Below are 27984 nucleotides of genomic sequence, written 5' to 3'. Positions count from 1 at the left end.
TTTAGACCTCCGAATTCGGAAGATGGGGAGGGGTTGAGGTGGGTGGGGTTGGGGGGGGGGCGGGGTTTGGTGGTAGCGGGGGGTGTATATTGTAGCGTATTGTAGAGTTAGTGCTGCAAGGGATTCTGGGTATTTTTTCTGTTGTGTTTATGTTGTGTTACAGTGCGGATGTACTCCCAAAATGTATTTGTCATTCTTGTTTGGTATGGGTTCACAGTGTGGCGCATATTTGTAACAGTGTTCAAGTTGTTTATATGTCCACCCTCAGTGTGACATGTATGGCTGTTGACCAAGTATGCCTTGCAATCACTTATGTGTGTATATAAGCCGCATATATTATATGACTGGGCCGGCACGTTGTTTGCATGGAGGAAAAGCGAACGCTATACTCAGTGCCTTTAAGGCACGCCCCCTATATTGTTGTACGGGTGGAAATCGGGAGAAATTCGGGAGAATGGTTGCCCCGGGAGATTTTCGGGAAGGGGTACTGAAATTCAGGAGTCTCCCAGGAAAATCGGGAGGGTTGGCAACTATGCTTTAGGGTGGAGGAGAATTTTTTTTAAAAGAAATCCGCTGTACAACACTTTGTTTAAAACTCACAAATTAACGTGGTATTTTCTGTGGAAAAGATAGCTAGTTTTGATCGATTGATTGAAGTTTGTATTAGCAGATTGTGAGGGAAGAGAATACATGAATCGGTACAGTTGACACAGTGCAGTACATATTCCGTACAATGGTAACTACCCGCATGATTTTTTTTCTCGAAAATGAATGGCTCGTATAGGTTCGGGGAGATTGGTTTAAAAAAAATGATTATACAAATGTAGTGGACGCCCTGTTGACGTTATAACCCCCCCATACACACACACACACACATATGAAAATGACCCGCCCACCCACCTCGCCTCCCTCCCCCTCTAACCTTCCCCCACCCCTGCCTGCCTGCCTCGCCTGCGTGCGCGTGCGCGTGCCATTCTGGCAGCGTAACATCTGTGCGTACGCGGTCGTGATTGTTGTGAAGATGGCGGAGGGGGAGACGGAGAAGGAATATGACACACGGAAAGCCATCGACGAGCTCCGCGGCCGCTTCCACGGCTTGACCGCGGCCCTGCGGGAGAGCGCGCAGTCCCCGCTGGAAGCCTCGCTGCATTTCTGCCAGGACTTTTGCCAGGTTAGCGCCCGTCCTTTCCCGCTTTCGTTCATCCACCCCCCCACCCCCTTCGGGCAGCGCTCTTCTCTGGCTTCCTGGCCGAGGATGCGCGTCTACATCGCGGCTACAACAATGTAGCTAAGGAGCTAACCTGCTAGCTCGCGGCTAATTCCAAAGACGGGGAGGGGGGGTGGTTTCGCTGGAACGTGCTTTTCAACCCTCCCCGCCTTGCCAGTGCCTCTTATTTTGTCATTAACCGTAAAAAAACCCACAGTAGGACTCTCGCGTTTTCCAGGCCAAATTGCTAGCATTCGATCAATGCTGCTAGCTGGTATGCAGGGTCCCACTGTCCTGTGCAGTGGTCATGCCGTGCAAAAAAAATGGAGGTCCGAGTGGGCGATTGCAATCGGAAATGCACGGAATTAGTTTACTACATTGTTACTACGTGGGTAAATCAGCCGTCAAAAGCACACTTCCATGAGGTCTGGGAACCACTACTTTGGTGAAGCAGGAAAATATTTTTTTTGTTTGTTTGCCCCATGCTAGCTCAGGCCCTTTGCACTCATTCCATGCAGCTAATCACACATAGATGCTCATTATAACAAAGTAGCTACATTAACAATAGCAGAAATGTGGCTTGGTCGGGGTTTTGTAGCGAAAGTGCGGCTGTGAACTCTTTCTTGGTATTTATTTGCCACGTAAAATCTCGTCTTTTGGTGGCCGCTATGCTATTAGCTGCTGTGTACACACAATAGATTGCAAGTTTAACAACGACCTGGCACCTAGTAAGGATTTCCTGCAAATTTTAAAAGCAAAGTTCTTTGTGTGAAAGGGGCAAGCAACTTCGACCCCCAGTTGTAGTTGAGTTGTGTTTGCAAACAGTGAGGAATAATGGAGTCATTGAGCGTCTACTGGACGTGCAAATCAAGTGGTGTTGGGGAAGGTGGGGGTTTGCTCTACTTTGTGAATGGGGGAAGTGAGTAATTTAAAAATCACATAGCTGGTGTAATGTCTCATCAAAATGCACTTCATGATCAGTACAAAAGCTGTATTGGAAATAAAATACACGCAGCATATACAGGTATTAGTGTTGTCCCGATACCAATATTATTTCCGATACTTTTCAGTACTTTTCTAAATAACGGGGACCACAAAAAATTGCATTATTGGCTTTAGTTTAACAAAAAAATCTTACGGTACATTAAACATATGTTTCTTATTGCAAGTTTGTCCTTAAATAAAATAGTGAACATACAAGACACCTCGTCTTTTATTAGTAAGTAAACAAACAAAGGCTACTAATTTAGCTGCTGACGTATGCAGTAACATATTGTCATTTCTTATTCTATTATTTTGTCAACATTATTAAGGACAAGTGGTAGAAAATGAATTATACTTATTCATTTACTGTTAATATCGGCTTACTTTCTCTTTTAACATGTTCTATCTACACCTCTGTTAAAATGTAATAATCACTTATTCTTCTGTTGTTTGATACTTTACATTAGTTTTGGATGATACCACAAATTTGGGTATCAATCCGATACCAAGTCGTTACAGGATCATACATTGGTCATATTCAAAGTCCTCTTGTGTCCAGGGACATATTTCCTGAGTTTATAAACATAATATAAATTTAAAAAAAACGAAAGAAGATGTTGTGATGCCTAAAAATATTGACGTAATCATAGTAGTATCGACTATACAGGTATACGCTACTGTACTTGGTATCATTACAGTGGATGTTAGGTGTAGATCCACCAATGGCGTTTGTTTACATTTTGACACCGGTGTGTAGTGAAACATGTTTCGCTATTCCTCGTCCTGCAGGGATGATATTTGTAAGAAACTTACTTTATTAGTCGCCATGGAGGCGAGGATCTAAGGGAGTGGCGGAACGGTACTTTTCAGAGGCGGTATAGCACCGTATATGATTCATTAGTATCGCGGTACTATACTAATACAGATATACCGTACAACCCTAACAGGTTGTACAGTAGTTCAACCACAATAGTAAACATGTTTTATTGAAATCAATCGAAATGGAGCATTAGCGTCATTTTAAATGCATACAGGTCTTGTTTCGCATAACTGTACACTTTTTCAACTACTGTGCACATGGCTAAAATAATGAATATGCAATTATTGTAATTACTACAACTATATTGCACAATACTAAACATAGTTTGTGGTAACTTACATGATTTTTGAAGTGTTCTATAAAGTTAACACAGTAGTACCTCAGTTTTCGTTATTAATCCATTCCAAAGGGTACGTTCAAAAACAGAATCACATGAAAACCAGAAAAATTTTTCCCCATAGGAAATAATCCTAATCCAACATTTTGTTAACACAAAACAAACTTGATTTTTCTTCTCTTGTAGTACGGTTCGTTTTGTTAAGTGTAAATGCAGTCTCTTGGGACTCGGAACTGGGAATGTGAGCGTTCCAGTCACGATGTCGGAAATCAAGATAGCCACATACACGAAAGCTATTCTGTGTTTGCATTGTCTAAAAATAAGCAATTTATGGGAAAATATGCACACTTACTGCAACATGAAGAAGAAACACAGGCTATTGCTAGTGATGTAGAACATACTGTATTAAACCCATAAAAATGTAGTTTACGCTACAGTAACCTTGCCATATATAAACATTCAACAATATAGTATATGACTGATTTAGTGCGACAAAAACTAATCGGAAATGCGAACAACAGGTATTACAGAAGCTTATATTACGAGCCATCTTTGAAGCCAACTCGGGTGGGGGGTTGAGAATGCTCCCACTTTCCGAGTAGAAAGTCCGATCTTTAAGGGCGTTCCAGTTAAAAGTTCCAACTAGGAACTCGGAAATTCCGACTTCCCAAAAGACCAACAGGATTTGACCAAACAGTCCCGAGTGCAGCAAGTGAACGCAGACCGCACCAATGGTCCGAATGTCAAGACATAATGTCATAAAACACATGCATAAATAGGTTGTAAGCAACACTCCACAATAAGATGGTTGAAACTCATCAAATAAATAAGAGTTCGCCAAATAGTGTAAAGTAAGTGTACAGTGGTGAAACACATTTGGATCTTTCCAATTAGCAGGTCGTGATGCTCGTTACAATTCGGTCGAGTCTTCTTGCAGCTTATCTCCGGGGAACTTTTGACATCTTTATACGATTGGCAGCACTAAATTGGCCCTAGTGTGTGAATGTGAGTGTGAATGTTGTCCGTCTCTGTTTTGGCCCGGCAATGAGTTGGCGACTTGTCCAGGATGTACACCGCCTTCCGCACGAATGCAGCTGGGATAGGGTCCAGCTCCCCCGTGACCCAGAGAGGGACAACCGGTAAAAAATAGATGTACGGATATACAATTTTTGTTACAACATTGTTACATTTCAGCTGGTAAAAAAATCTGCCAAAGAAACCAAAGTTCTACGAATGTATGTGACCTGTTGTTTTGGGTGTGTGATGTGGTAAGCTAATGTACATATCGCGTACGCCACCGTCCAATCGACTTGCAGCTTTGCTTAGCTGAGAGCATTAGCTGTCCACTGACAAAAACAAAGCAAAAACAGACCACACTAAAGTTGGAATTTTTTGTTTGGGACCCGAATGCCTTGTATGTACGCACCCTAAAAAGTTCCAAAAAACCCAGCATAAAAACCTCAATAGTACGTGCAGTATATTGTACACATACGGTATTATAAACATGGCATACATTGTGCTCATTTTTGATTATGCATTTGTCAACTAGCAGTTTTAATACAGACTTTGTAATCCTGATTGGATAGTTTTTCTCTGATATTGTACAGATGTTAATTTGGTTTTTAAACAGATTCTCACTGTCTTATGTTTTTTTTTCTCTCCATAAGGTCCTGGTGGAACATGCCGGGCGTTGGAAAACCGATGAGGATCCGCTGCCTTTGCTGGAGGTCTACACATTGGCCGTCCTCAGCTTCGCCAAAGCCGCCTCCTGTCTCTCCGCCGAATGTGAAAATGTGCCACTTCTACTTGAAAAGTTAGCATTGTAAGTATTACCTGTGGTCTTTATTAATTTGTGTCACAGTGCCACTGTTTCAGAACATCTGTTGTGTGATGTAACGGATGATGTGTGTTACTGTATGTATATAGTCATGAAATCATAGTTGCTTCATACATGCCTAAAGCAGGGATTTCAACTAAATAGTTTCGGGGGCCAAATTCCAGAAAACTATGAACCTGGGGGCTGGACTTCTCCCTTCACTAGTAGTCTTATTTTGTATGTTCCAAAAACCAACATCCTCTACAGCATATTTTTTGGTCTATTTATTTTGTCAGTTCCAGGAGTGCTCTGCTGTTTTTAAGGACTTTCTGCAAAAAAGCTAGTCAAAGATCATCTCTATGGCAGCACAAAAATGTGAGTCTGTCTGTCTTTAGAACTGAACTTGCAAGCAACAAGTTGAAAAGCCCAAATGAATAAAAAAGGGACCTAAAATGGAACCTTGAAAAACACCACAAGTATATCTAAAGAAGTTGAAAAAATTACTGACTGCATCTGAACTAAACAGGTTACAACAACACCTTAGTAGCGTTACTGGTACTAATAAAGTGCCAGGGTACTAATCAATCAAAAACGGTACTATACTGCCTATGAATAATACCAGTACTTTTTTTTTAATGGCGTGGCGTCGTCATGTTGTGACATTGCTGGTAAAACTAGCAGAGGCGCATGTTAGGCAACGCACACACACCGAGTACTTAAAAGCAGAAACCGTGTAAAGACAGAAGGACTAGAATGGACGCATTTTGGCTTAAAAAATAACAATAAAGTTGAAGCTTTAAACACTGAAGCACCGCGGTGCTTTAAAACATGGATAGCTAGCTAGTGGCTAACGCCCACCGCAGTCGACAGTGTGTCAGCTACTTCTAAATCACTAATCATCGTCTCCATGGTGACAAACAAAGTACGTTTCTTACAAATATAATCCTTGCAGGACGAGGAATAGCTAAACATGCTTCACTACACACCGTAGGAGGATACAATAACTAACCGCGAAGAGCAAGCCAGCTCTCCTAAATATAAAAACAAATGGTTTGATTCCGCAGAATCAATCGCCCAACAAAACATCCTGCGCGTTGATGACTCGGTGTCTGTGCTTTGTTAAAACAAGTGTGCCATAAAACTCTTAAGTTGTTTGAGCACACAGTCAACGCGTTCTTGAATACGACACAATGCCAGCATTTTTGTTAAGAAAGTGAGAAAAGCTGTTGAATTTAGAAAAAACTTGGTGTGGTGACTCTCCCCTCCTCCCTTGCCCCTCATACATGGTAATTGCCTACACAAGATGCCTAATGTTAATTCAGCTATTTATTTGGTCATGTACCGTATTGTTCGGAGTATAAATCGCTCCGGAGTATAAGTCGCACCGGCCAAAAATGCATAATAAAGAAGGAAAAAAACATATATAAGTCGCACTGGAGTATAAGTCGCATTTTTTGGAGATATTTATTTGATAAAACCCAACACTAAGAATAGACATTTGAAAGGCAATTTAAAATAAATAAAGAATAGTGAAGAACAGGCGGAATAAGTGTACGTTATATGACGCATAAATAACCAACTGAGAACGTGCCTGGTATGTTTATGTAACATATTATGGTAAGAGTCATTCAAATAACTATAACATATAGAACATGCTATACGTTTACCAAACAATCTGTCACTCCTAATCGCTAAATCCGATGAAATCTTTTACGTCTAGTCTCTTACGTGAATGAGCTAAATAATATTATATGCTATTTTACAGTAATGTTTTAATAATTTCACACATAAGTCGCTCCTGAGTATAAGTCGCACCCCCGGCCAAACTATGAAAAAAACTGCGACTTATAGTCCGAAAAATACGGTACACATATTTTTCATGTAAAAATATACTGTGTTCTTATTTTTGAGTGTCTGAAACAGAACAATTGTACATACAATTACAATTACATATATACAATTGGCGATAAAACAATATGAATATATATCGCGATAAACATGTAATCAGCATCAATAAAAAATGCAATCGATAAAACATTCGCTGTATGTATTTTTTCCTTGACTGAAGAAATAGGACGGTGCGAAGCAAAGTTGGTTGAATAAACAAAGGCACTTGCTAACTGAGCAACGCAGGAAGTGCTAACTGATCGGTGGGAGTGACACACTAATAGCCAATCGGGTAATAGTATTACTATTAAGTTTGGTGGCGCCATCCTGTTGTCTTGCGGTTGATTCTTTGCATGGAGTGAGAAGAGAAACTAAAAATGAGTGCTGCAGAGAGCAAATAAATTCTTAATGAAACAGGAAAGGTCACCTCGACAGAATAGCAGTTTTTTGGGATTTTTTAAGATGGACAGTAGTCAGATCAAAGCGCTCGTAATCAGTAAAACCACACTACCTTGGCTGCACTCACCCTTGAGCACAGAAAATAGTTCTTCTTAGGTTTCTCTATTTTAAATTTTCACACTTTGCACTATTTTGTTACACTTTATTAAGCATTTCTTATGTATTCCTTATTTTTGCACCTTAATTTTAAGAGGTTATTTTTAAGTGCTTAATGTGATTTTTAGAATTTAGTTTACCTTGATTGTTTGAGTGTTTTCAATGGTTTTGTTGACATTTCCTTTCATTTCTGCCTTGATTGCTGAGGGGATTATAATCAGAGGAAGGTTACATTTAAAAAAAAATTACATTTAACATATTTTTGTCTTGGTCCTTATTTTTCGTAGGTCATAAAAATATCAATAAGTTTCGAAATCAGCAGATATAAAACACTTATATCCTGATACAGTTTTCTGCCATATTGCACAGGCCTAGATTTAAATATTTCTAATGGGGAAAAAATGTTTTGGTTTTCGTGCAATTCGGCCTTTGTCTGACCTTTTGGAACAGATTACTAACAAAAACCGATATACAGTACCACAGTATCTGCAAAGTTGCAGCACTGTTCAACACCCCTCTCTAATGTGTGTATATTCTTCAGTTGTCAGTGATAGGACGTGCAGTGGATTATGCAAAGTACGGTATGTGAATAACAATACATACTACATTCTCACCGGCCACTGCAATAGGTACACTTGCGATATGAGATCGTACACAATCAAAGTTCTGTCTTGATAAAGTTGAAAATACTGTTTTTTATATGTTGCACAAAATGAGGTTTATAATTGTGTTTGTAGCGCTGTAGAATTGTCCCACATTTTATACCTATAGGGTCTTATTTGTTACTATATAAGTAAAGGTGGGAACATATTTACAGGATCTCTCCACTGTATGATAATGTGATTTTTGCATCAGATTTATTTATTCATTTTTACAGGCGTACCAAAAAGAGTGTCTAATCCTATACACACAAAGTGTGCATGCAACACTTTTTTGAGTGTATATTCACACTTACACTGAATCTTAGAGGTGGGGGAAATAATCGATTTTAGATGCATCACAATTTGGACATGGACATTTATAAAATCGATTAGTAAACTTAAATAATCGATAATCGATTTATTTATTGTAAGTAAAGTAATGCAGACAGTTCTTGGTCACCTCACGAAGCGATCCGACCAGCTCCTTTATTTTGGGGTACTATGTTCCAGTTTTGCACACATTTCCATCCATCCATCCATTTTCAACCGCTTATTCCCTTCGGGGTCGCGGGGGCGCGGGAGCCTATCTCAGCTACAATTGGGCGGAAGGCGGGGTACACCCTGGACAAGTCGCCACCTCATCGCAGGGCCATGGGAATAATTTAACTGTTTCTTATTGCAAATGCCCTGTTTTTTAAAGTTGCAAGTTACAAACGCTTATTTAGTGAAACGAAATGAAATGCAAAACTGCATCAATATACATAAATTAAAGATGCATAAATAATCGATTTTTAATCGAATTATAGCTCTGTAATTGTAATCGAATTATAAGGTGCCCAACGATTCCCACCTCTTCTGAATCATGTTACAGAGGCCTTACACTGAATCATGTTACAGATGCTCCATATTCCCTCTTCATTTTAGGTGAAATTTACAACACAACCCTTTTAGGGCGTTGTTTTTTGCACCCCGTCATTTGTTATGTTACCTGCAGTCAATGGCGTTAACAACTTCCGTATGTTTGGATTTTGCAGGAGCTGTGCGGAGCTAGTGCTCCTACTGCCCGAGAACATCCCTGGTGCCTTATGGGAGGAGTTTCAGTCCTCCATGAAGGTCAGTAGCCTCCTCAGCCCCCAGTCAGTCTGCTTAGCTGATATGATGACATGTCAAATCTGAATCAACAACAATTGATTGAGTTGATACACAAATGTCTCAGTGAATGACCTTTCTGGTGTGTGTGGTCAGCTGAAAAAGGGATTTCTTAGTGGCTATATATTTATTTGTCGTCTGTTACAGTTGGCACACAGCCTTTTGCAAGAAAGTGGAAGTGCACAGCTCCACCCGCTCTTCGCTCTGGCACAGCAAGATGGCGTCTGGTCCAACATCACACTCAGCAGCATCTTGTCCAACACCATCCCTCAAACTGAGCAAGGTTCTTGCCCACTGCCTTACAATTTGGTTAACATACCTCGCATATGTACTCATGTTTGTGTCTGTCATCTCTTTTGTGTTTAGTTCACGAGTATCTGGAGTTGGAAGGTCCCAATCTTCTCAGCATGCGTGTAAAGCACCTTATCAAAATAGACAGTGTTGATAAAGCTGCCACTCTTGCGAAGATGTGCTCGGAGTACCCAGGATATGAAGGAAAAGGGAACTTCAAGCAAACCTATGTGCTCTGCGTTTGCATGACCAAAAGTCAGGAGCAGCTCATGGAAGAGGTAAAAATCTATCATCTTCTGTTGATTTGATCTGCATGTTAGCACAATTATTTGCCAAAATGCACATTTTATTGAAACGTTTTCGCCCGTGTGGCGTTGCTGCATGTTAAAGCCCTTTGTGCAGTAATGTAAAATAGTAAATCTGAACTTAACCACATAAATCAATAATTTTTTCATCGCTACCCTTAAAAAAGCGCAAAACACACAAAAAATAAGAAATGTTTTAAACGTCTTTCTTGGAATTATCAAAACAATTGGTCCTCAACTATCTTTTGCCCTTTTACACGGCACAGGACCCACTGGGATTGGTTTGGCCGATTTTCCATTTACAAAGTTGGGTGATATGAGGTAGTAGTTCAGCTACCTGGTCAGTTGATATCATATGAGTTAATGGGATGCTTTGCTATAAATAACAATAATAAACACAAGCACTAATGTAAGCTCACTTTTCTCTTGATGCTACAGTTGTATACTCCAGTCTTCATTTTGTTCTAGTGGCATGTTGTCTTTCTGCTCTTAGTCTCCTCTTGAATAAATATTTTCAACATACCGGGAACAAAATACAGTTGTCCCTTGTTTATCGTGGCTAATTGGTCCCAGGCCTAACCGTGGTAAATAATTTTTTCCGCAAAGTAGGATTATTAGTAATAAATCGTATATATTCATTGTAAGAGCATAAAAAATGTTTATGACTACTCTAAATTTTTGGAAAACAGAATTAGAGCCCTCTAAACATGAAATAACACCCATATAGTCATCCACCCATATAGACTCGTTTTACCCAATATAGTGGCGTTTTGTGCGTTTTACTGTAGATTACAGTACTCACCAGTAGCTTGGAGGATCCTCCAAGTGTCATTGCAATGGCCAGGGTCGCCCGACCACTACAACACAGCCACAACATTGAAATACTTCATCGCATCCTGGGTATATTCTCCAAGTTAGAACTGGGCTTCAATGTGCTAAAACCACTGACGTATGGTGTAGTGCCAAATGTTGATCAACTTAAGAGACTCAGCTATGACCATTAGATGTGTTGTTAGCATTGGTGTCCCACTTTATCATTCCACATTGTGTCGAAGATTAAGTGCATCAACAAAGTTTATCTCCAGAGGTCTTATGATTTTTTTTCTACTTTTAAAACACTTCCTTGTTTCTTGGTCATCTCACATCTAGGCTTAATTTAATGCAATAACGTAATCAATCAATCAATCAATGTTTATTTATATAGCCCTAAATCACAAGTGTCTCAAAGGGCTGTACAAGCCACAACGACATCCTCGGTACAGAGCCCACATACGGGCAAGGAAAACTCACCCCAGTGGGACGTCAATGTGAATGACTATGAGAAACCTTGGAGAGGACCGCATATGTGGGTAACCCCCCCCCTCTAGGGGAGACCGAAAGAAATGGATGTCTAGTGGGTCTGACATAATATTGTGAAAGTCCAACACATCAGCGAAAGTCCACTCCATGGTGGGGCCAGAAGGAACCGTCCCGAGCGGAGACGGGTCAGCAGCGTAGAGATGTCCCCATCCGATTAACAGGCTAGCGGTCCACCCCGGGTTGGGAGCAGAGTAGAAAAGAAAAGAAAAGAAACGGCAGATCAACTGGTCTAAAAAGGGAGTCTATTTAAAGGCTAGAGTATACAAATGAGTTTTAAGATGAGACTTAAATGCTTCTACTGAGGTAGCATCTCTAACTTTTACCGGGAGGGCATTCCATAGTATTGGAGCCCGAATAGAAAACGCTCTATAGCCCGCAGACTTTTTTTGGGCTCTGGGAATCACTAATAAGCCGGAGTTCTTTGAACACAGATTTCTTGCCGGGACATATGGTACAATACAATCGTCAAGATAGGCAGGAGCTTGACCGTGTAGTATTTTATACGTAAGTAGTAAAACCTTAAAGTCGCATCTTAGGTGCACAGGAAGCCAGTGCAGGTGAGCCAGTATAGGCGTAATATGATCAAACTTTCTTGTTTTTGTCAAAAGTCTAGCAGCCGCATTTTGTACCATCTGTAATCTTTTAATGCTAGACATAGGGAGGCCCGAAAATAAAACGTTACAGTAATCGAGACGAGATGTAACGAACGCATGGATAATGATCTCAGCGTCGTTTGTGGACAAAATGGAACGAATTTTAGCGATATTACGGAGATGAAAGAAGGCCGTTTTAGTAACACTCTTAATGTGTGACTCAAACGAGAGAGTTGGGTCGAAGATATTACCTAGATTCTTTACCGAGTCGCCTTGTTTAATTGTTTGGTTGTCAAATGTTAAGGTGGTATTATTAAATAGATGTCGGTGTTGAGCAGGACCGATAATCAGCATTTCCGTTTTCTTAGCGTTGAGTTGCAAAAAGTTAGCGGACATCCATTGTTTAATTTCATTAAGACACGCCTCCAACTGACTACAATCCGGCGTGTTGGTCAGCTTTAGGGGCATATAGAGTTGGGTGTCATCAGCATAACAGTGAAAGCTAACACCGTATTTGCGTATGATGTCACCTAGCGGCAGCATGTAAATACTAAAGAGTGCAGGGCCAAGAACCGAACCCTGGGGAACTCCGCACGTTACCTTAACATAGTCCGAGGTCACATTGTTATGGGAGACACACTGCATCCTGTCAGTAAGATAAGAGTTAAACCAAGACAAGGCTAAGTCTGACATCCCAATACGCGTTTTGATACGCTCTAATAAAATATTATGATCAACAGTATCGAAAGCGGCGCTAAGATCAAGAAGCAGCAACATAGATGACGCATCAGAATCCATCGTTAGCAATAGATCATTAGTCATTTTTGCGAGGGCTGTCTCCGTAGAGTGATTTGCCCTGAAACCGGATTGAAAAGGTTCACAGAGATTGTTAGACGCTATGTGTTCATTTGAGTTGAGTTGAGTTGAGTTTGAGTTTATTTCGAACATGCAAGCATACAACATGATACATCACAATTTCCAGTTTCTCTTTTCAACATGTTCGAAAAGGAGTAGGAAGAAGCAGAGCTTATTTAATCCTACCCCTTTTCTTTACATAACAGTTGCTGAAACTTTTTTTTATTCACTTCCTGTTCTCAATTTTTTCACAATAAACTCCATATGTAATCACAATAAAAATAAATAAATAAATAATAGTAAGAATTTAATAATAATAATTGATGAAGAAAGTCATATTTCATATGATGAGATAAGTAAGATTACTTTAAGAATGAATGAATGAATGGATGAAATAAATTGAAAATGGATAATGATCTCAGCGTCGTTCATTTAGCTGCTGTGCGACAATTTTTTCGAGGATTTTCGAGATACTCGGAAGGTGGGACACCGGCCGGTAGTTTACCATGAGGTCAGGATCGAGGTTAGGTCTTTTGAGTAGAGGATGAATAACCACTTTTTTGAATGCTAGGGGAACAGTTCCAGAGGAAAGTGATACGTTTATAATATTTAACACTGATGGACCTAATAAAACAAAAAGCTCCTCGATAAGTTTCCCAGGAATTGGGTCAAGTAAACATGTTGTTTGTTTTGTCCCATTTACACATTTTAACAATTCCTCCAATGTTATTTCATCAAAGAGAGAGAAACTATTTTGGAGGGCAGTGTCCGTCGTATATACTGTCGTATTTATGTTAATAGAACCCAGTTGTAGCTGAGATGCATTGTCTTTAATCTCTTTTCTAATGACTTCAATTTTCTTATTAAAGAAATTCATAAAGTCATCTGCTGAGTGGGTGGAGCTACTGGGAGGAGTCCCTTGTTGGGTTAGCGATGCTACTGTACTAAACAAAAATTTAGGATCATTTTTGTTGAGGTGGATGAGATTTGAGTAATATTTAGCTTTAGCTGAGGTAAGCGTGCGTTTATAAGTTATTAAACTATCACTCCATGCTTGATGGAAAACCTCAAGTTTAGTCACACGCCATTTGCGTTCCAGCTTTCTACATGATAATTTCTGGGCTTTAGTTTCTTCTGTAAACCATGGGGTACGCCTTTTAGGGGCCCTTTTTAGCTTTAGCGGTGCTACACTATCAATGGTGTCGCGCAGGGCGTCGTTAAAGCTGTTAGTGAGGTTATCAATAGAGCCCACATAATTTGGGAATGGTGCCATTACCGAAGGCAGTAGGTCAGTTAGAGTCGTCGTTGTGGCAGCATTAATGTTGCGGCTGCTATAGTAGTTATTATTATTATTATTAGTTTGTTGACAATGAGTCAGAACTTCAAATTTTATAAGGTAATGATCGGACATTACTTTAGTGTACGGGAGTATCGCAACTTTGGAGGTGGTGACACCCCTGACAAGCACTAAATCTATCGTATTACCGTTGCGATGCGTGGGTTCATTTATTATTTGTGTAAGACCACAGCTATCAATTATAGTCTGGAGCGCCACGCATGGAGGGTCCGATGGGGTATTCATATGGATGTTAAAGTCTCCCATTATGACCTAATTGTCGGCGTGCGTCACTAGATCAGCAACGAACTCTGAAAATTCATTGATAAAGTCCGAATAGGGCCCTGGGGGGCGGTAGATGACAGCCAGGTGCAGAGGCAGCGGTGTGACAAACCTCGTAGTAAGCACCTCAAACGAGTTATATTTTTTATTTAGGTCCGAGGTAAGGCTAAAGTTTTTGTTGTATATTAGTGCAACACCCCCACCCCTTTTAATGAGACGGGCAATATGCGTTCCCGTATAGCCAGGAGGAGACGCCTCACCCAGCGCAAAAAAATCGTCTGGTTTGAGCCAGGTCTCGGCTAGACCAACGACATCAAGATTGTTGTCTCTAATGACTTCATTAACTAATAACGTTTTGGAAGACAATGATCTTATGTTTAAAAAGCCCATATTATAGGTAGTGGGCTGTTTTGAGGAGTTTTTGTTGAAAGTATCCGTAGTAGCAATATTAATAATGTTACGTTTATTATGCGTAGTGCACTTTAAATAATTTCGACCATATCTAGGAATTGATATGACAGGAATTTTTAGATTGTTTGCCACCTCAGTCAAATGCATGTCCACCTCTGACGCAGAAAAAACATTATGTGAATTGTATATTGTTCTAAGAGAATTGCTATGTGTGCAGGGATTATCCAGCCTGGCACTGGCTAGTTCTATCTTAACAGACTCCTTATTAGCGCTTCTTTGTGGATTAGCATTTAGCTTTTTCGTTAGCCCCGCTAACAACAACGCCTTTAGCTTTGTTGTTAGCCCCACCCGACATCCCCGCTTCTGCTTCCGAGCGCACCGCTTACGTCTCTTTCGTTGACGGTCTCCGCTGGTAGTGGATGCCGCTGCTTCAAAGGCCACTGCTGGATGTAGCTCACGAAGAATTCCCAAGCTAGCGAGTAGGTCCACCGTACACGCATCTTTCAGCCCAAAATGGCCCGATCTCTCCACATCCAGAATCGTAAGTCGGTCGTAAGTGATCACGGAGTGAACACGCTGTGAGCCAGCCATGAAATTGACTGAATTGATGGGTATTTTTGCCAAATCGGTCTACACTTCCAAGAGCGCATGCAAGAAGCTGCCGCCATGAAGCGCCGCCATCTTGACATGAAAAAGAGTAACCGCTTTCTGACCGTCTCTTCAAGATTCCCCGTTTTGTAGGCCGTCTTAATTAAGTTCCTCCACTTCGACTGTCTCTTCTTCTTCCCGCCAGCCATGTTGTACTTTTTAGCGCTTCCATATGGAGTCTACTGACAGATATTAGTTCGAACTATACACTATTTTTGATCATATATAGAGATATCCGCTGGCGTCACAAATGGGAAAACCGTCGCTAATGGAGCAAATTTCAAACGGATAGTTTGGAGGAAGTATGAAGTAGGGAAAGATTGTTTTATAAATATTTTCGTAATACTTCATTGGTTTGATTTCAAATTATGTAGACCCCAAACACACAAAAACAGATACCAATATTTAAGAAAAGTTGGTTTTGCATAATAGGTGCCCTTTAACATTGCTGGGACAGCTGCTGATAGCTGTCTTGTTAGCATTAAGTGACTTCCTGAGGCACATTGAGTCCTGGTGCATCTCATCTTTTGCCAATGCTCTTGTGAAAAGCTCACCAATGTGAAGATGTGTTATTGATGAGGCAGCAGTCGAAGCTGAGGTGCCTCAAAAGTTGTTCTGCAAACAATATTCAACTTGATTTACGTGGTGAAGATAGCTTCAAAGTTAGCTGCCGTGTTGTTGTTAAAGTCTCGCTTGCTGAATATCTTTTTCGATTGCCACAACATTATAATAATAGAAAATAAGACGAATACTTAATGTGGCTTAGTTTTCACAGTTTCCAAGTGTTGAAGCGGCAGAGAATAGGCCTTTCAGGACTGTGCAATATTGCAATCACACCAATTCACGCAAATTCAACCAATCCCCAGAAATTCCTCGCACATTTTGTCCAATCATCGACTTTTTTGCAAATCAATTTTGTCTTTGATTAGCGTACAAACACTCACATCAGCTGTCTAGTCAATCAAGTTCCTTCATTATCCTCATTTTCTGCTTTACATTGACTTGTGATGATAACCTCTCATTGACTCTCATTTACTAAAAAAATCGCTAAAGATTACTCTCAATAGTTCCCAAATGTTCTTAGTGTTCTAAACTAGATGCAATATGTTGGAACATAAACATAAGTACTTTTCAACTGCAAAACATACTGTACATGCAGCATGTCTGCAACTTGTGGACGATAGAGCAGACAGCGACAATCAGAGACCCTCTGGTGATGTTTGTTTTTCAAACTGCATACGTGCGTGTGAATTGGTCATGTGTAAAAATGGCAGCAGATGGAACACACTGTAGGTATTTGTAGGTTAAGAGATGTAGGTAAATACACTCAACTTAAATACACTTAATAGACAAAGAATATATTGAAAATGACCTTAATAGGCTTATATGTATATATAAAACCTCGCAAAAGTTAAACCAACCATTTTTTTACAGTTCATCTTTAAATGGAGAATACAAGAAATTAAAGGCCTACTGAAACCCACTACTACCGACCACGCAGTCTTATAGTTTATATATCAATGATGAAATCTTAACATTGCAACACATGCCAATACGGCCGGGTTAACTTATAAAGTGCAATTTTAAATTTCTCGCTAAACTTCCGGTTGGAAACGTCTTTGGATGATGCATATGCACGTGACGTAACGACGGCAACGGAAGTATTCGTACCCAATGGGTCACAATACAAACTGCTCTGTTTTCATCGGACAATTCCACAGTATTCTGGACATCTGTGTTGGTGAATCTTTTGCAATTTGTTTAATGGACAATGGAGATTGCAAAGAAGAAAGATGTAGGTGGGATCGGTGTATTAGCGGCTGGCTGTAGCAACACAACAAGGAGTACTTACTTGGATAGAAGACGCGCTATCCGATGCTAGCCGCCAACGCATCTGTGATCGGATGAAGTCCTTCGTCGCGCCATCGATCGCTGGAACGCAGGTGAGCACGGGTGTTGATGAGCAGATGAGGGCTGGCTGGCGTAGGTGGAGCGCTAATGTTTTTATCATAGCTCTGTGAGGTCCGGTTGCTAAGTTAGCTTCAGCGTCGTTAGCAACAGCATTGTTAAGCTTTGCCAGGCTGAGAATTATTAACCGTGTAGTTACATGTCCATGGTTTAATAATATTGTTGATCTACTATCTATCCTTCCAGTCAGGGATTTATTTATTTTGTTTCTATCTGCATTGGAGCCAGATGCTATCACGTTAGCTCAGTAGCTAAAGAGCTTCGCTGATGTATTGTCGTGGAGATAAAAGTCACTGTGAATGTCCATTTCGCGTTCTCGACTCTCATTTTCAAGAGGATATCGTATCCGAGGTGGTTTAAAATACAAATCCGTGATCCACAATAGAAAAAGGAGAGTGTGTGGAATCCAATGAGACCTTGTACCTAAGTTACGGTCAGAGCGAAAAAAGATACACCCTGCAATGCCTCTCTAGCTCTTCACTCTAACGTTCCTCATCCACGAATCTTTCATCCTCACCCAAATTAATGGGGTAATCATCACTTTCTCGGTCCGAATCTCTCTCGCTCCATATTAAACAACGGGGAATTGTGAGGAATCCTACCTCCTGTGACGTCACGCTACTTCCGGTATAGGCAAGGCTTTTTTTATCAGCGACCAAAAGTTGTGAACTTTATCGCCGTTGTTCTATACTAAATCCTTTCAGCAAAAATATGACAATATCGCGAAATGATCAAGTATGACACATAGAATGGATCTGCTATCCCCGTTTAAATAAAAACAATTCATTTCAGTAGGCCTTTAAGCTTAGATATATATTGGAGAAGTCCATGTAAAGTTGGTAAAGAAAGTGTCATTTTCAGCATAAAAATAAAAAAACATATCTGAGGCTAAGATATAATTTTTATTCTTTTCTTTAAAAGAATACAAGTGTACTTTATTGTGGCCTAATAAAGCTTATTTAGAAATGTTTTGTGTGCTATGCTCGTTAGATGCTTTTCTCTGTGTTTTTGTTCTTTGTATTTGTTCAATTATTTCTTATTCTTTAACACGTCCTTATAATTACAGTAAAGTCACAAAGATTTTTTGGCAACTTTCCCTTGCAATTTTATTGCAATGAACACTTAAGAAATAAAAACACGGGCATCGCAAAAAAGGCCCGCAAGAGGGCTGGAAAATTGCTGTCAATGTTCTTCATTTGAGTTTAATAGGGGAAATAAAGCGTATTTTGTAAAAATAATCCTGTACTTTTTGGGCTTAATGTTATAAAAAAACACTTAAAACATTGATAACAAATTCATTAAATCACAGAGCGATGCAATGTTATTAAAGAAAATGCCCAAAACTTTAAGCCACAACAATCACAACAAAGCCAGCGAGGGTAGAGAAGTGTGACCACAAACATGTGCTGTTTAAAATGTTAAACAATTTACATTTACACTTAACTGTACCATAGCCACATATTTGTGTTAGTGCAAATGTTACAATAAAAACCATTGAGGGGCAACAGGTTTTGATCGTCTTTGAGATTAACTCTTTAAAACAAGGCTTTATCCTATGTACACAATCACGACTGGTTCCATTTGTCGTCTCATGAATCAAGATTATTTTTAATTTGCACCTCAAATATATTCTCCCTATAGATATCACCAATAGACTGCAAGGATGCTCTTGAAATGATCTGTAACTTGGAGTCGGAAGGAGATGAAAAAGGCGCGCTCTGCCTATGCTCTGCCTTTCTTAAGCGACAGCTTCTCCAGGGAGAAGTTTACTGTGCCTGGTAAGTACTAACATTGGTATGGAATGGACAACTTTTTCTGGAGTTTTTTTCTCCAGTAAAACACTATGCTCAAACATTATCACAAACACAAATGCTCTTAAAATCTTAATAGATAAAAAAAAAACTAGAGGCTGAAAGTCCCAAGCTTTTAAAGTTAGTGCAGCTACACCAGTTTTGTGTCACCATTTTTTCTTGCAGGGAACTGACACTTTTCTGGAGTAAGCTACTCATGCGTTTAGAGACGTCGCCGGACACCTTCCTCAGCCACAGCAAAGAGCTGGCTCTTCTCTGCAGGAGTGTCTGTCACATTCTTTTTCTTATCAAAGTCATCCAGAACGAGGTAAGTACCAATGTCAAAGTAGAGCTGGTAAACATTTTTATCCGCATCAATAGATTTTGCCAAATCTTATGTTCTGTGTGTTGCATTTTTAGGTCGGAGAGGTGGGGCTTCCAGTTTGCGTGGAAATGTGCATCCAAGCTCTGAAGATGACTTCAAGTGACAATAAGGATAGCAAGTCCACCATCTGCAAGACTATTTCTTGCATCTTGCCGACTGATCTTGAAGTGAAGCGTGCATGTCAGCTTACTGAATTCCTCCTCCAGCCTACTGTTGACTCCTATTATGCAGTTGAGTCGCTTTACAACGAACCGGATCAAAAACCTGAAGAAGACGGGAGTCTACCGGTGCCCAATTCTTTACGCTGTGAGTTGCTGCTGGCCTTGAAGACACAGTGGCCTTTTGATCCAGAGTTCTGGGACTGGAAAACACTAAAATGCAATTGCTTGTCACTGATGGGAGAGGAAGCAGCTATCGTGTCGTCTATCGACACGCTCAATGACACTGATGAACAAGAAATGGAAAGCACACTTGGAAAACTCCCGGAGTACAAAGATCTGGAGGACTTTTTGTTAAACACTACGAATGAACTCAGTGAAATCACTGATGAAAAAGAAAAAAACAGAGAGACGAAAAAACTCCGGGAGCAGGGATTCGTGTCGGCCCGCTTCCGAAACTGGCAAGCCTACATGCAGTATTGTGTTCTGTGTGACAAGGAGTTCTTGGGTCACAGGATAGTAAAACATGCTCAGAAGCATTTTAAAGATGGAGTGTATCTATGTCCTATTTGTGCAAATGGTTTTGAAACTAGGGAAGTTTTAGAGCCGCATGTAGCGTTGCATGTCAAGGAGTCTTGTAAAGAGCGTCTAGCCGCCATGAAAACTGTTAGAAAGGGAATCAAACCATTTCATTCCCCCAAAAGTCCTTCAAAAAGTATAGGAGTGGATTCTGTCAATATTAACCCTCAAATTGGCCTCCAATCCACGAAGGTGGAACAAACAACGTCTGAAGCGCAAATCAATCCAGACTGCTTTTGTCCTGTAAAAAATTGTTCCAAGGCTTTCAAGGTTTTCCGCAACCTCATGGCTCATGTCCGGTCGCACAAAAACGACGACGAGGCCATGAGGTTTTTACAAATACAAAAACAGAAAGTGGTGTGCCAATATTGTCGGCGGCAGTTTGTTAACGTCCGGCATCTCAACGATCATTTGCAGATGCACTGTGGGAGTAAACCGTACATTTGCATACAACTGGATTGCAAAGCTAATTTTAATTCCAATTCTGAGCTTCTCATGCATAGGAAAACACATAAAGACTTTAAGGCCAAGTGCATGTTTCCAAATTGTGGTCAGATTTTCAACGAGGCCTACCTTTTGTACGACCATGAGGCTCAGCATTACCTTACGTACACATGCCAGACAGATAACTGCGGTAAAATATTCTACTCACAGACTGAGTTCGTAGCTCACCAACAGATTCACAATACACCTAATGCTATGGTCATAAATAAAAGTTCTCCTGTCATTCCAAATGTTGAGCCACTACAGGAGAGTGTGCTGTGTATGGTAGACACACATCCTGGAGTTGTTTGCCTTGACACCAATAACTCAGATGCTCCTATGAGTGAAGCATCAATGGCAAACATATCCCCATGCAGTTCCCCTGACGGTGTTGGAGAGCTCATTCCTGTTAGAGTGAAACATTCTATTGAAAACATGCTCAATTCTGTGGCACATATTGAATTGCGAGACCCACAGAAATGCTACACTCCACTGACAAACCCTAGTTTAGCACCAGCTGCACCGGTGGTTCCACATGCACACCACGCTATGGCGAAACAAGCCACAATTCCCCCAGTTTATCCCGAACCCTTAGAAATACATCTTGTGGCAAGTCAACAGGGAGGAGGGCAAACTAGCCAAGCTAACAACTGTCAGAAAGTGATACCACAAATGATTGCACCTTCCCAAATTAAGACAGAAATCCCTTCGCAAGGATATCCCCAAACAATGCCGGATGTTTCTAATAATGATGACAACCTCCACTCCTGCCCACATAGTGAGTGCACAAGGGCTTACAGTACAAACAAAAGCTTGTCAAGGCATGTGAAGAAGCAACACCCTGAAATCTTTGATGACTGGAAATTGGCCAAGAAGTACAACAAAGTGACCAACATTACAGCAAGAAAGGCTAGAGTAGCTGTGACCAGACAGCTTCCCAAGGAAAACAAACCAACAAATCAGCCAGGACAACTATGCAACAAATCGGAGATTGAGCAAATCAATTACCCAATAGGACGTTCAACCTCACCCGCCCAGTGTTATCCCAGCTCAATGGACCCTGTGCCCATCACTCCAATGGTGAACCCCACACTGTACCCATCTTGGAGCAGCTCCACCAATACCAGTGAACTCATGCAGCCGGACATGTCACAGTCGTGGTCTGCACCTCCAGTGAACAGCACCTATCCAGAGTCCTTCAACATGAACGAGTACCCCTCTCGTAGCTATCCACAGTGGCAGCCAGATCCTTATCACGGCACACAACCACCTCACCCAGCTGAAAGAGAGCAATCAATGGTAGCTTTACATGGATCCACTAGGTCTCCTTCGGATTCAAGTCTGATGTCCCAGTACTTGTCTAGCTCGTTGATGCTTGACAACGGAGGGCAAATGCACAACGGAGGGCATCAATTTGTACTAATGCCTCCTGAGGGCAGTGGAGTTTCTATGGATATAAGGAAAAACAGTCAATCAAACCTGTCAGTACAGGTGGATAATGGGAACAGCATGTCAACAATTCATAGTCTACCCGAAGGAAGCTACCACACTCCATATGCTCAGAGTGAAAACTCAACCTCTCAAAGCTCACCGGTTAATATCCCTGTGAAATGTTCGAGCCCAGAAGCCCAGGCGATATCAAAACCAGCAACAGAAATAATTAAAACTGAAAACATAGCTGCCCCTGCTTATGAACAGATGGACAACGCAGTGGACGGCATGCTAAGCCCACACAGTGTCCCCCAGACGGACTTCAATTTTGAAGGAGACTGCACTAACGCAGAATGCGAAGTTGCTGACGATAAAGATGATGGTGAAGTGCTAAAAGGAAAACGCGGCAAGCTAAGCAAGCGCACCAAATGGCCGGCCATCATTAAGGACGGTAAGGTCATCTGTAGAAGATGTTTCAGAGAGTTTTCTAGTACAAAGTCCTTAGGAGGTCATCTGTCCAAGCGCTCGCAATGCAGGCCAGTAGACGAAATCGACCTGACTGCTGATCTGCCGACATCATTTCTTGATTTTCTAAATGACCCCCTTGTCCCGGAAGCTAATGGAGCCATGTTCAACATGTCCAATGGCGATTTCGTACAGGAACCTTGTAGCCTGAACGCTCTTAGCTCATCCATTGTGCTGAAACAAGAACCTCAAAACACAAACATAACTGACTATTCCAACGTATCTGCTGCTGGCCCTGAAAACCAGCAAGAGAAAGCAGCGGGGCTTGCTAACACTGCCGTCGCTGCTCCTCATCAAGAGGATCACTTGATGGAAATATCCAATGCCTTTCAAAGGTTGGATTTGATTGAAGCTGCCCAGGAGAAAATGCGGAGTAGTTTGTCCCAAGCGCTAAATCCCCCACGTTGTGATACGATCTCAGACATAAAAAAAAGCAAACCCACAACGAGCAAAAAAGAAGAGAAGGTTTTGCCAAAGGTATCTAAACCTTTTAAGTGTGACCAGGCTAAATGCGACTTTTCATTCATGACAAAAGAGGCGCTATTCAAACATTTATGTAAAATGCACAATTATTCTAACATTATGATCGAAGAACTGAAAAGAACCCCATCCAAACTGTCTCCGTACACTTGTCAATTTTGCTCCAAAACATTCACAAGAACGACTGGCTTGAGAATTCACTACGAGAAAGTCCACCGATTGTCAAAGGCCGAAGTACAGAAGCTTAAGATGAGCGCTAAAAAAAAGGGAACATTGCGACCGAATGACGTTTCGTCTTCTAGCAAGTCGACAGCTAAAGCGAGTAGTGTTACGAATTTCCCAGCATGCTTCAAGACGATTAAACAAGAGCCCTTGGACATTGCAATCGTACCTCAAATTGACACAAACAATCCAGAAACTCCTCAGATGGCGTCTCGGGGAAGTCCTGTAAACAAGGGCTTCCCCCGAACCAATACGACTGTCACCTGTTTACCCGCTGCTGAAAGCTATTTAAACATTTTAACCAATGACAAGTCATCAGTTGACCGTATGCAGGCAGTTCCTGAAAGGTCCCGAGAGCAACTGGTTGCTGCTACAAGTCCGGATGGCACACAGCAGTTAATAAGTTTACCAGGGAAAGGAGAGCAGCCCCAAGGTGGCAAAATAAAAGCACCGAAGTTCAACCCCCCTGTCTGCTCAGCTTCATATTCCCCAGAAAAACCAAGCAGCTCCAAAACTGCACCCATTCAAGATGAAACCCAGAAAAAGCTTAAAAAAAGACTGGGGCTTAAAATGTGTGACTCCGACAACGCCTTCAATCCGTATAGACCGTACCGCTGTGTTCATGAAGGATGCACTGCTGCTTTTACCATCCAGCACAATTTAATCCTTCATTACCGAGCCATGCATCAGTCGTCCCTGCCCCAGAGCAAAGCTGAGAGAAGCACAGAGAGTATGAGCTTTCCAAACGGTCAGGAGAGCTACGAGAACATGGATGATCACGAAATAAGGTGTCAAGTGAAGAACTGCTCGCGGGTGTTCATGGGAATCACAAGGTTAGTGCAGCATTACCTCTTACTGCACAAATTCAGCCGGGACAAAGCCACCTCCATGATGGCCAGCATGCCCATCGGGACTTTCAACTGCGACCGACCAGAGTGTGCACTCCCCTTCAGCTCTGTGGACATGTACATTGAGCACATAAGGAGCTTGCACAAAGAAATTGCCGTCTCTGATAGAAGCTCGGCGGATATCACGTGCAGGTGTACGCACGAGGGCTGCAACCGCTTTTACTCCACAAAATCCAATCTTCTTCGCCACCTGATAAAGAAGCATGATTATGTTCACAATCCCAGAGCGACTGACCGAAGAAGGATTAAAGCAGTAGGGCCGTTTCCAGGAGTTAACAACGGAAAGGAAAACATGGAGAACAAATTTAAAATGAAGAAGAAACTTTTAAAGAAGAAGGATGGGAAGGCCATTGAACATTGGACCAACTTTGGGAAACCTACGCTAAAGACCCACGAGGAAGCTTCAGCCATGTGCACTAAGAAGTGGTCATTGCAGTACCCGTGTATGCTTATAGGCTGCGATGCAGTGGAGCGAGCTGAAAAAAGCATATTCAAGCATTATGTGACCCACGGCCTCACTGAGCGATATATAGAAGACCAGAGGAGCCAGTTCATTTTCTGTAAAAAGTTCCCTCGATCCAGATGCAAAGGTGCCGACAAACAAGAGGGGGTGTCAGGCACGTCGTCTGAGGAGACTGAGCCTGAGGAGGGTGAAAAATCCACTAACCAAAACGTAAATTCAGCTGCAGATGCAGACGCTAACGCAGACGCAAATGCAACTGCAGATGCAAATGAAGATGCAGACGCAGATGTAGCTGCAAATGCATTTGTAGCTGAAAATGCAGATACAGTTGCAAATGCAGATTCAGATACAGTTGCAAATGCAAATGCAGATGCAAATGCAGATGCAGATACAGTTGCAGAGGCTGTTGAAATAATACCCCAGGAGGACACCAAGCTTTCCATCGACGAAAGTGCAGAGTCTCAAATATCCACTGTGACAGAAAGCGGAGTTAAAAGAGGGCGTCCCAGAAAACCTGCCATTCCAACACCAGCTTGTCCTCAGAGAATGCAAACCCTTAGGAATCGTACGACTGTTAGCAGCTCAACAGAGAACTCAAATCCTGGTACCCCAGTAGCCACAGAACAACGAGATGAAGCCGTGATGCAAGGATCTTTTAAACCTCTGGGACTCGAGGACTCTTTCCTTAAGTTCTTGGAAACCTCAGAATCGACACACACTTCCAAGCGCAAATCGAGCGACACACCTGCTGACGAGCTGCCGTCCAAGAGACGACAAACTCTCAAACTGAGGTCAGCAGTGAGAACAAGAACAGGTTGTGCAAAACTGGTAAACTTTAGAAATCCACATAATCTCAAATCGGTGAGCAATGTGAAGATTGTCATGGATAGTAGAATGCTTTCACGCGGTGCTGATCTTTTGCTCAAGCAGCTACAAGACATGAAGCCCATGGTCATAATAAAAAGGTGGCTTTTCAGTGGTTCATAGCCCCATATTTTATTTTCAACTCCGTCTCACTCAGGATTTGAGAAGTATGCTGCAGAACGGTTTGACAATGCATCAGAGTTCCAACCGTTAACAGTCCTGGGCACAGTTAACTAAGAAATGGCCTATTTTATACACCATAAAATGTCTTGGATGATTTTAAATATGTATGTTAGTCCTAATAACCAGGTAATCTATAGGGCATAGAGTTTAGATTCATGTTTGTATTTATGCTTAGTACTGAGGATGTTTTTTCTTTCTTTTGCTAAATGGATACTTTTAAAGAAAAATGTTTTTTATACATCCCTATGGGATTTAAAGTTTTGTTTGTATTTATTTCATCCTTTTTCAACACTAGTAGACCTATCTGTAATATTTACATGTCTTCCACAAAGTGTTCAATAAAATGTTACTGTTTCTTTTGTAAAAAAAAAAAAAAATAGCGTCTGCATACTTAATGGTGTTACAAATGCTCTTTTTGTGGCAATTTATTCACTTTGCATATTGGTTGCACTGACAGTTTTATTGTGCAGCATCATGCCATGAGATTTATTACTACTTTACTCTTACTGTTTAAGATTTTTAGGGACTATCATGGCCTGTTTAGCCAATTGAAAAAAAAAACTGATGAGAAAAACAAATTGCAATGTGTTGGAGAGGTGCTACATGCTTTTTGACTACTGCCGAGGTGCTTTTGAGTGTCCATCGATTTTCCGTGGAGTTATTGATATGTATTTGAATTATTAACAATATAAGGTCCACAATAATTGTAATTGATATTTATATTTTTTAACATATCAATTATATGAATACATGTATGCCATTGTAAATAAATAATATATAATAGAACAAACATAAACTGATTATGTTTTATTTGGAGGCTTTAATACAATAAATAAAGACAAATGCCTCCTTAATTTCCCTGAGGGCACATCACACGCCCAGGGGCTCAATGAAGTCATGTCTTATCTAATGATCTTCTTATCTAGCCTATGTACTGCTTGTAACGTTCCATAATGTCTTCTAATGATATCCATCAATTTTCTACCGCTTGATATTGATAAGAAATTCATGGTAATGAATTTAGTAGGGCAAATTAAAGATTTGATAGAAAATAGAGGAACGCTCTACACAGGGGTCCCCAAACTTTTTGACTCGGGGGTATATATATATATATATATATATATATATATATATATATATATATATATATATATATATATATATATATATATGTATATGTATATGTATGTATGTATGTATACAGTATGTATGTATGTATGTATACAGTATGTATGTATGTATATATATATATATGTATATATATGGGCAGCACGGTGGCAGAGGGGTTAGTGGGTCTGCCTCACAATATGAAGGTCCTGAGTAGTCCTGAGTTCAATCCCGGGCTCGGGATCTTTCTGTGTGGAGTTTGCATGTTCTCCCCGTGACTGCGTGGGTTCCCTCCGGGTACTCCGGCTTCCTCCCACCTCCAAAAACATGCACCTGGGGATAGCTTGATTGGCAACACTAAATTGGCCCTAGTGTGTAAATGTTGTCTGTCTATCTGTGTTGGCCCTGTGATGAGGTGGCGACTTGTCCAGGGTGTACCCCGCCTTCCGCCCGATTGCAGCTGAGATAGGCTCCAGCACCCCCCCGTGACCCCAAAAGGGACAAGCGGTAGAAAATGGATGGATGTATATATATATATATATATATATACAGTATATATATACACATGTAAATACATTGTCTTTATATTCCAGCGAGTTAATCCGTTTTGTCATTTAACATCAATTAACATTGATGTTCATCAACATTTAACATTATCACATTATCGATGGGAAAATGTATTTTTAGACAATATGATTTGCCTGAGCGGCTAGGAGACACCGAGAGTAACAAGCGGTAGAAAATGGATTAGAAAAAATAAATGAAATAAAAATTATTATTATTATTATTTTTTTAATTTGGGACTTCCAGTGGGCCGGTTTTTGGATGCTGGGGGTCCGGATCCGGCCCGCGGGCCGTAGTTTGTGAAGTTATTCCCAGTGTGGTGACTGGGAGTAACTTCACAGAAGCGTGTTCAAGGGCACGAATGTTACAAAATAGACTAATGTCAAGTCGTGATATAA

At 41.0% G+C, this 27984-nt stretch overlaps 1 protein-coding gene across 1 annotated transcript; it reads left to right on the top strand.

The window, feature by feature from the left end:
* Nucleotides 1-963: 963 nt before the first annotated feature.
* Nucleotides 964-26692, top strand: znf292a (zinc finger protein 292a). Its single transcript, XM_062041557.1, has 8 exons — nucleotides 964-1171; nucleotides 5016-5170; nucleotides 9282-9360; nucleotides 9544-9679; nucleotides 9763-9965; nucleotides 19086-19222; nucleotides 19421-19562; nucleotides 19655-26692. The coding sequence occupies exons 1-8, from the start codon at nucleotides 1022-1024 to the stop codon at nucleotides 25853-25855; spliced, it is 7203 nt and encodes a 2400-aa protein (XP_061897541.1). The 5' UTR covers nucleotides 964-1021; the 3' UTR covers nucleotides 25856-26692.
* Nucleotides 26693-27984: the final 1292 nt, after the last annotated feature.

Source organism: Entelurus aequoreus, linkage group LG03 (genome assembly GCF_033978785.1).
Source record: "Entelurus aequoreus isolate RoL-2023_Sb linkage group LG03, RoL_Eaeq_v1.1, whole genome shotgun sequence".
Lineage (NCBI taxonomy): Eukaryota > Metazoa > Chordata > Actinopteri > Syngnathiformes > Syngnathidae > Entelurus > Entelurus aequoreus.
This window is presented reverse-complemented; position numbering and strand designations above follow the sequence as displayed.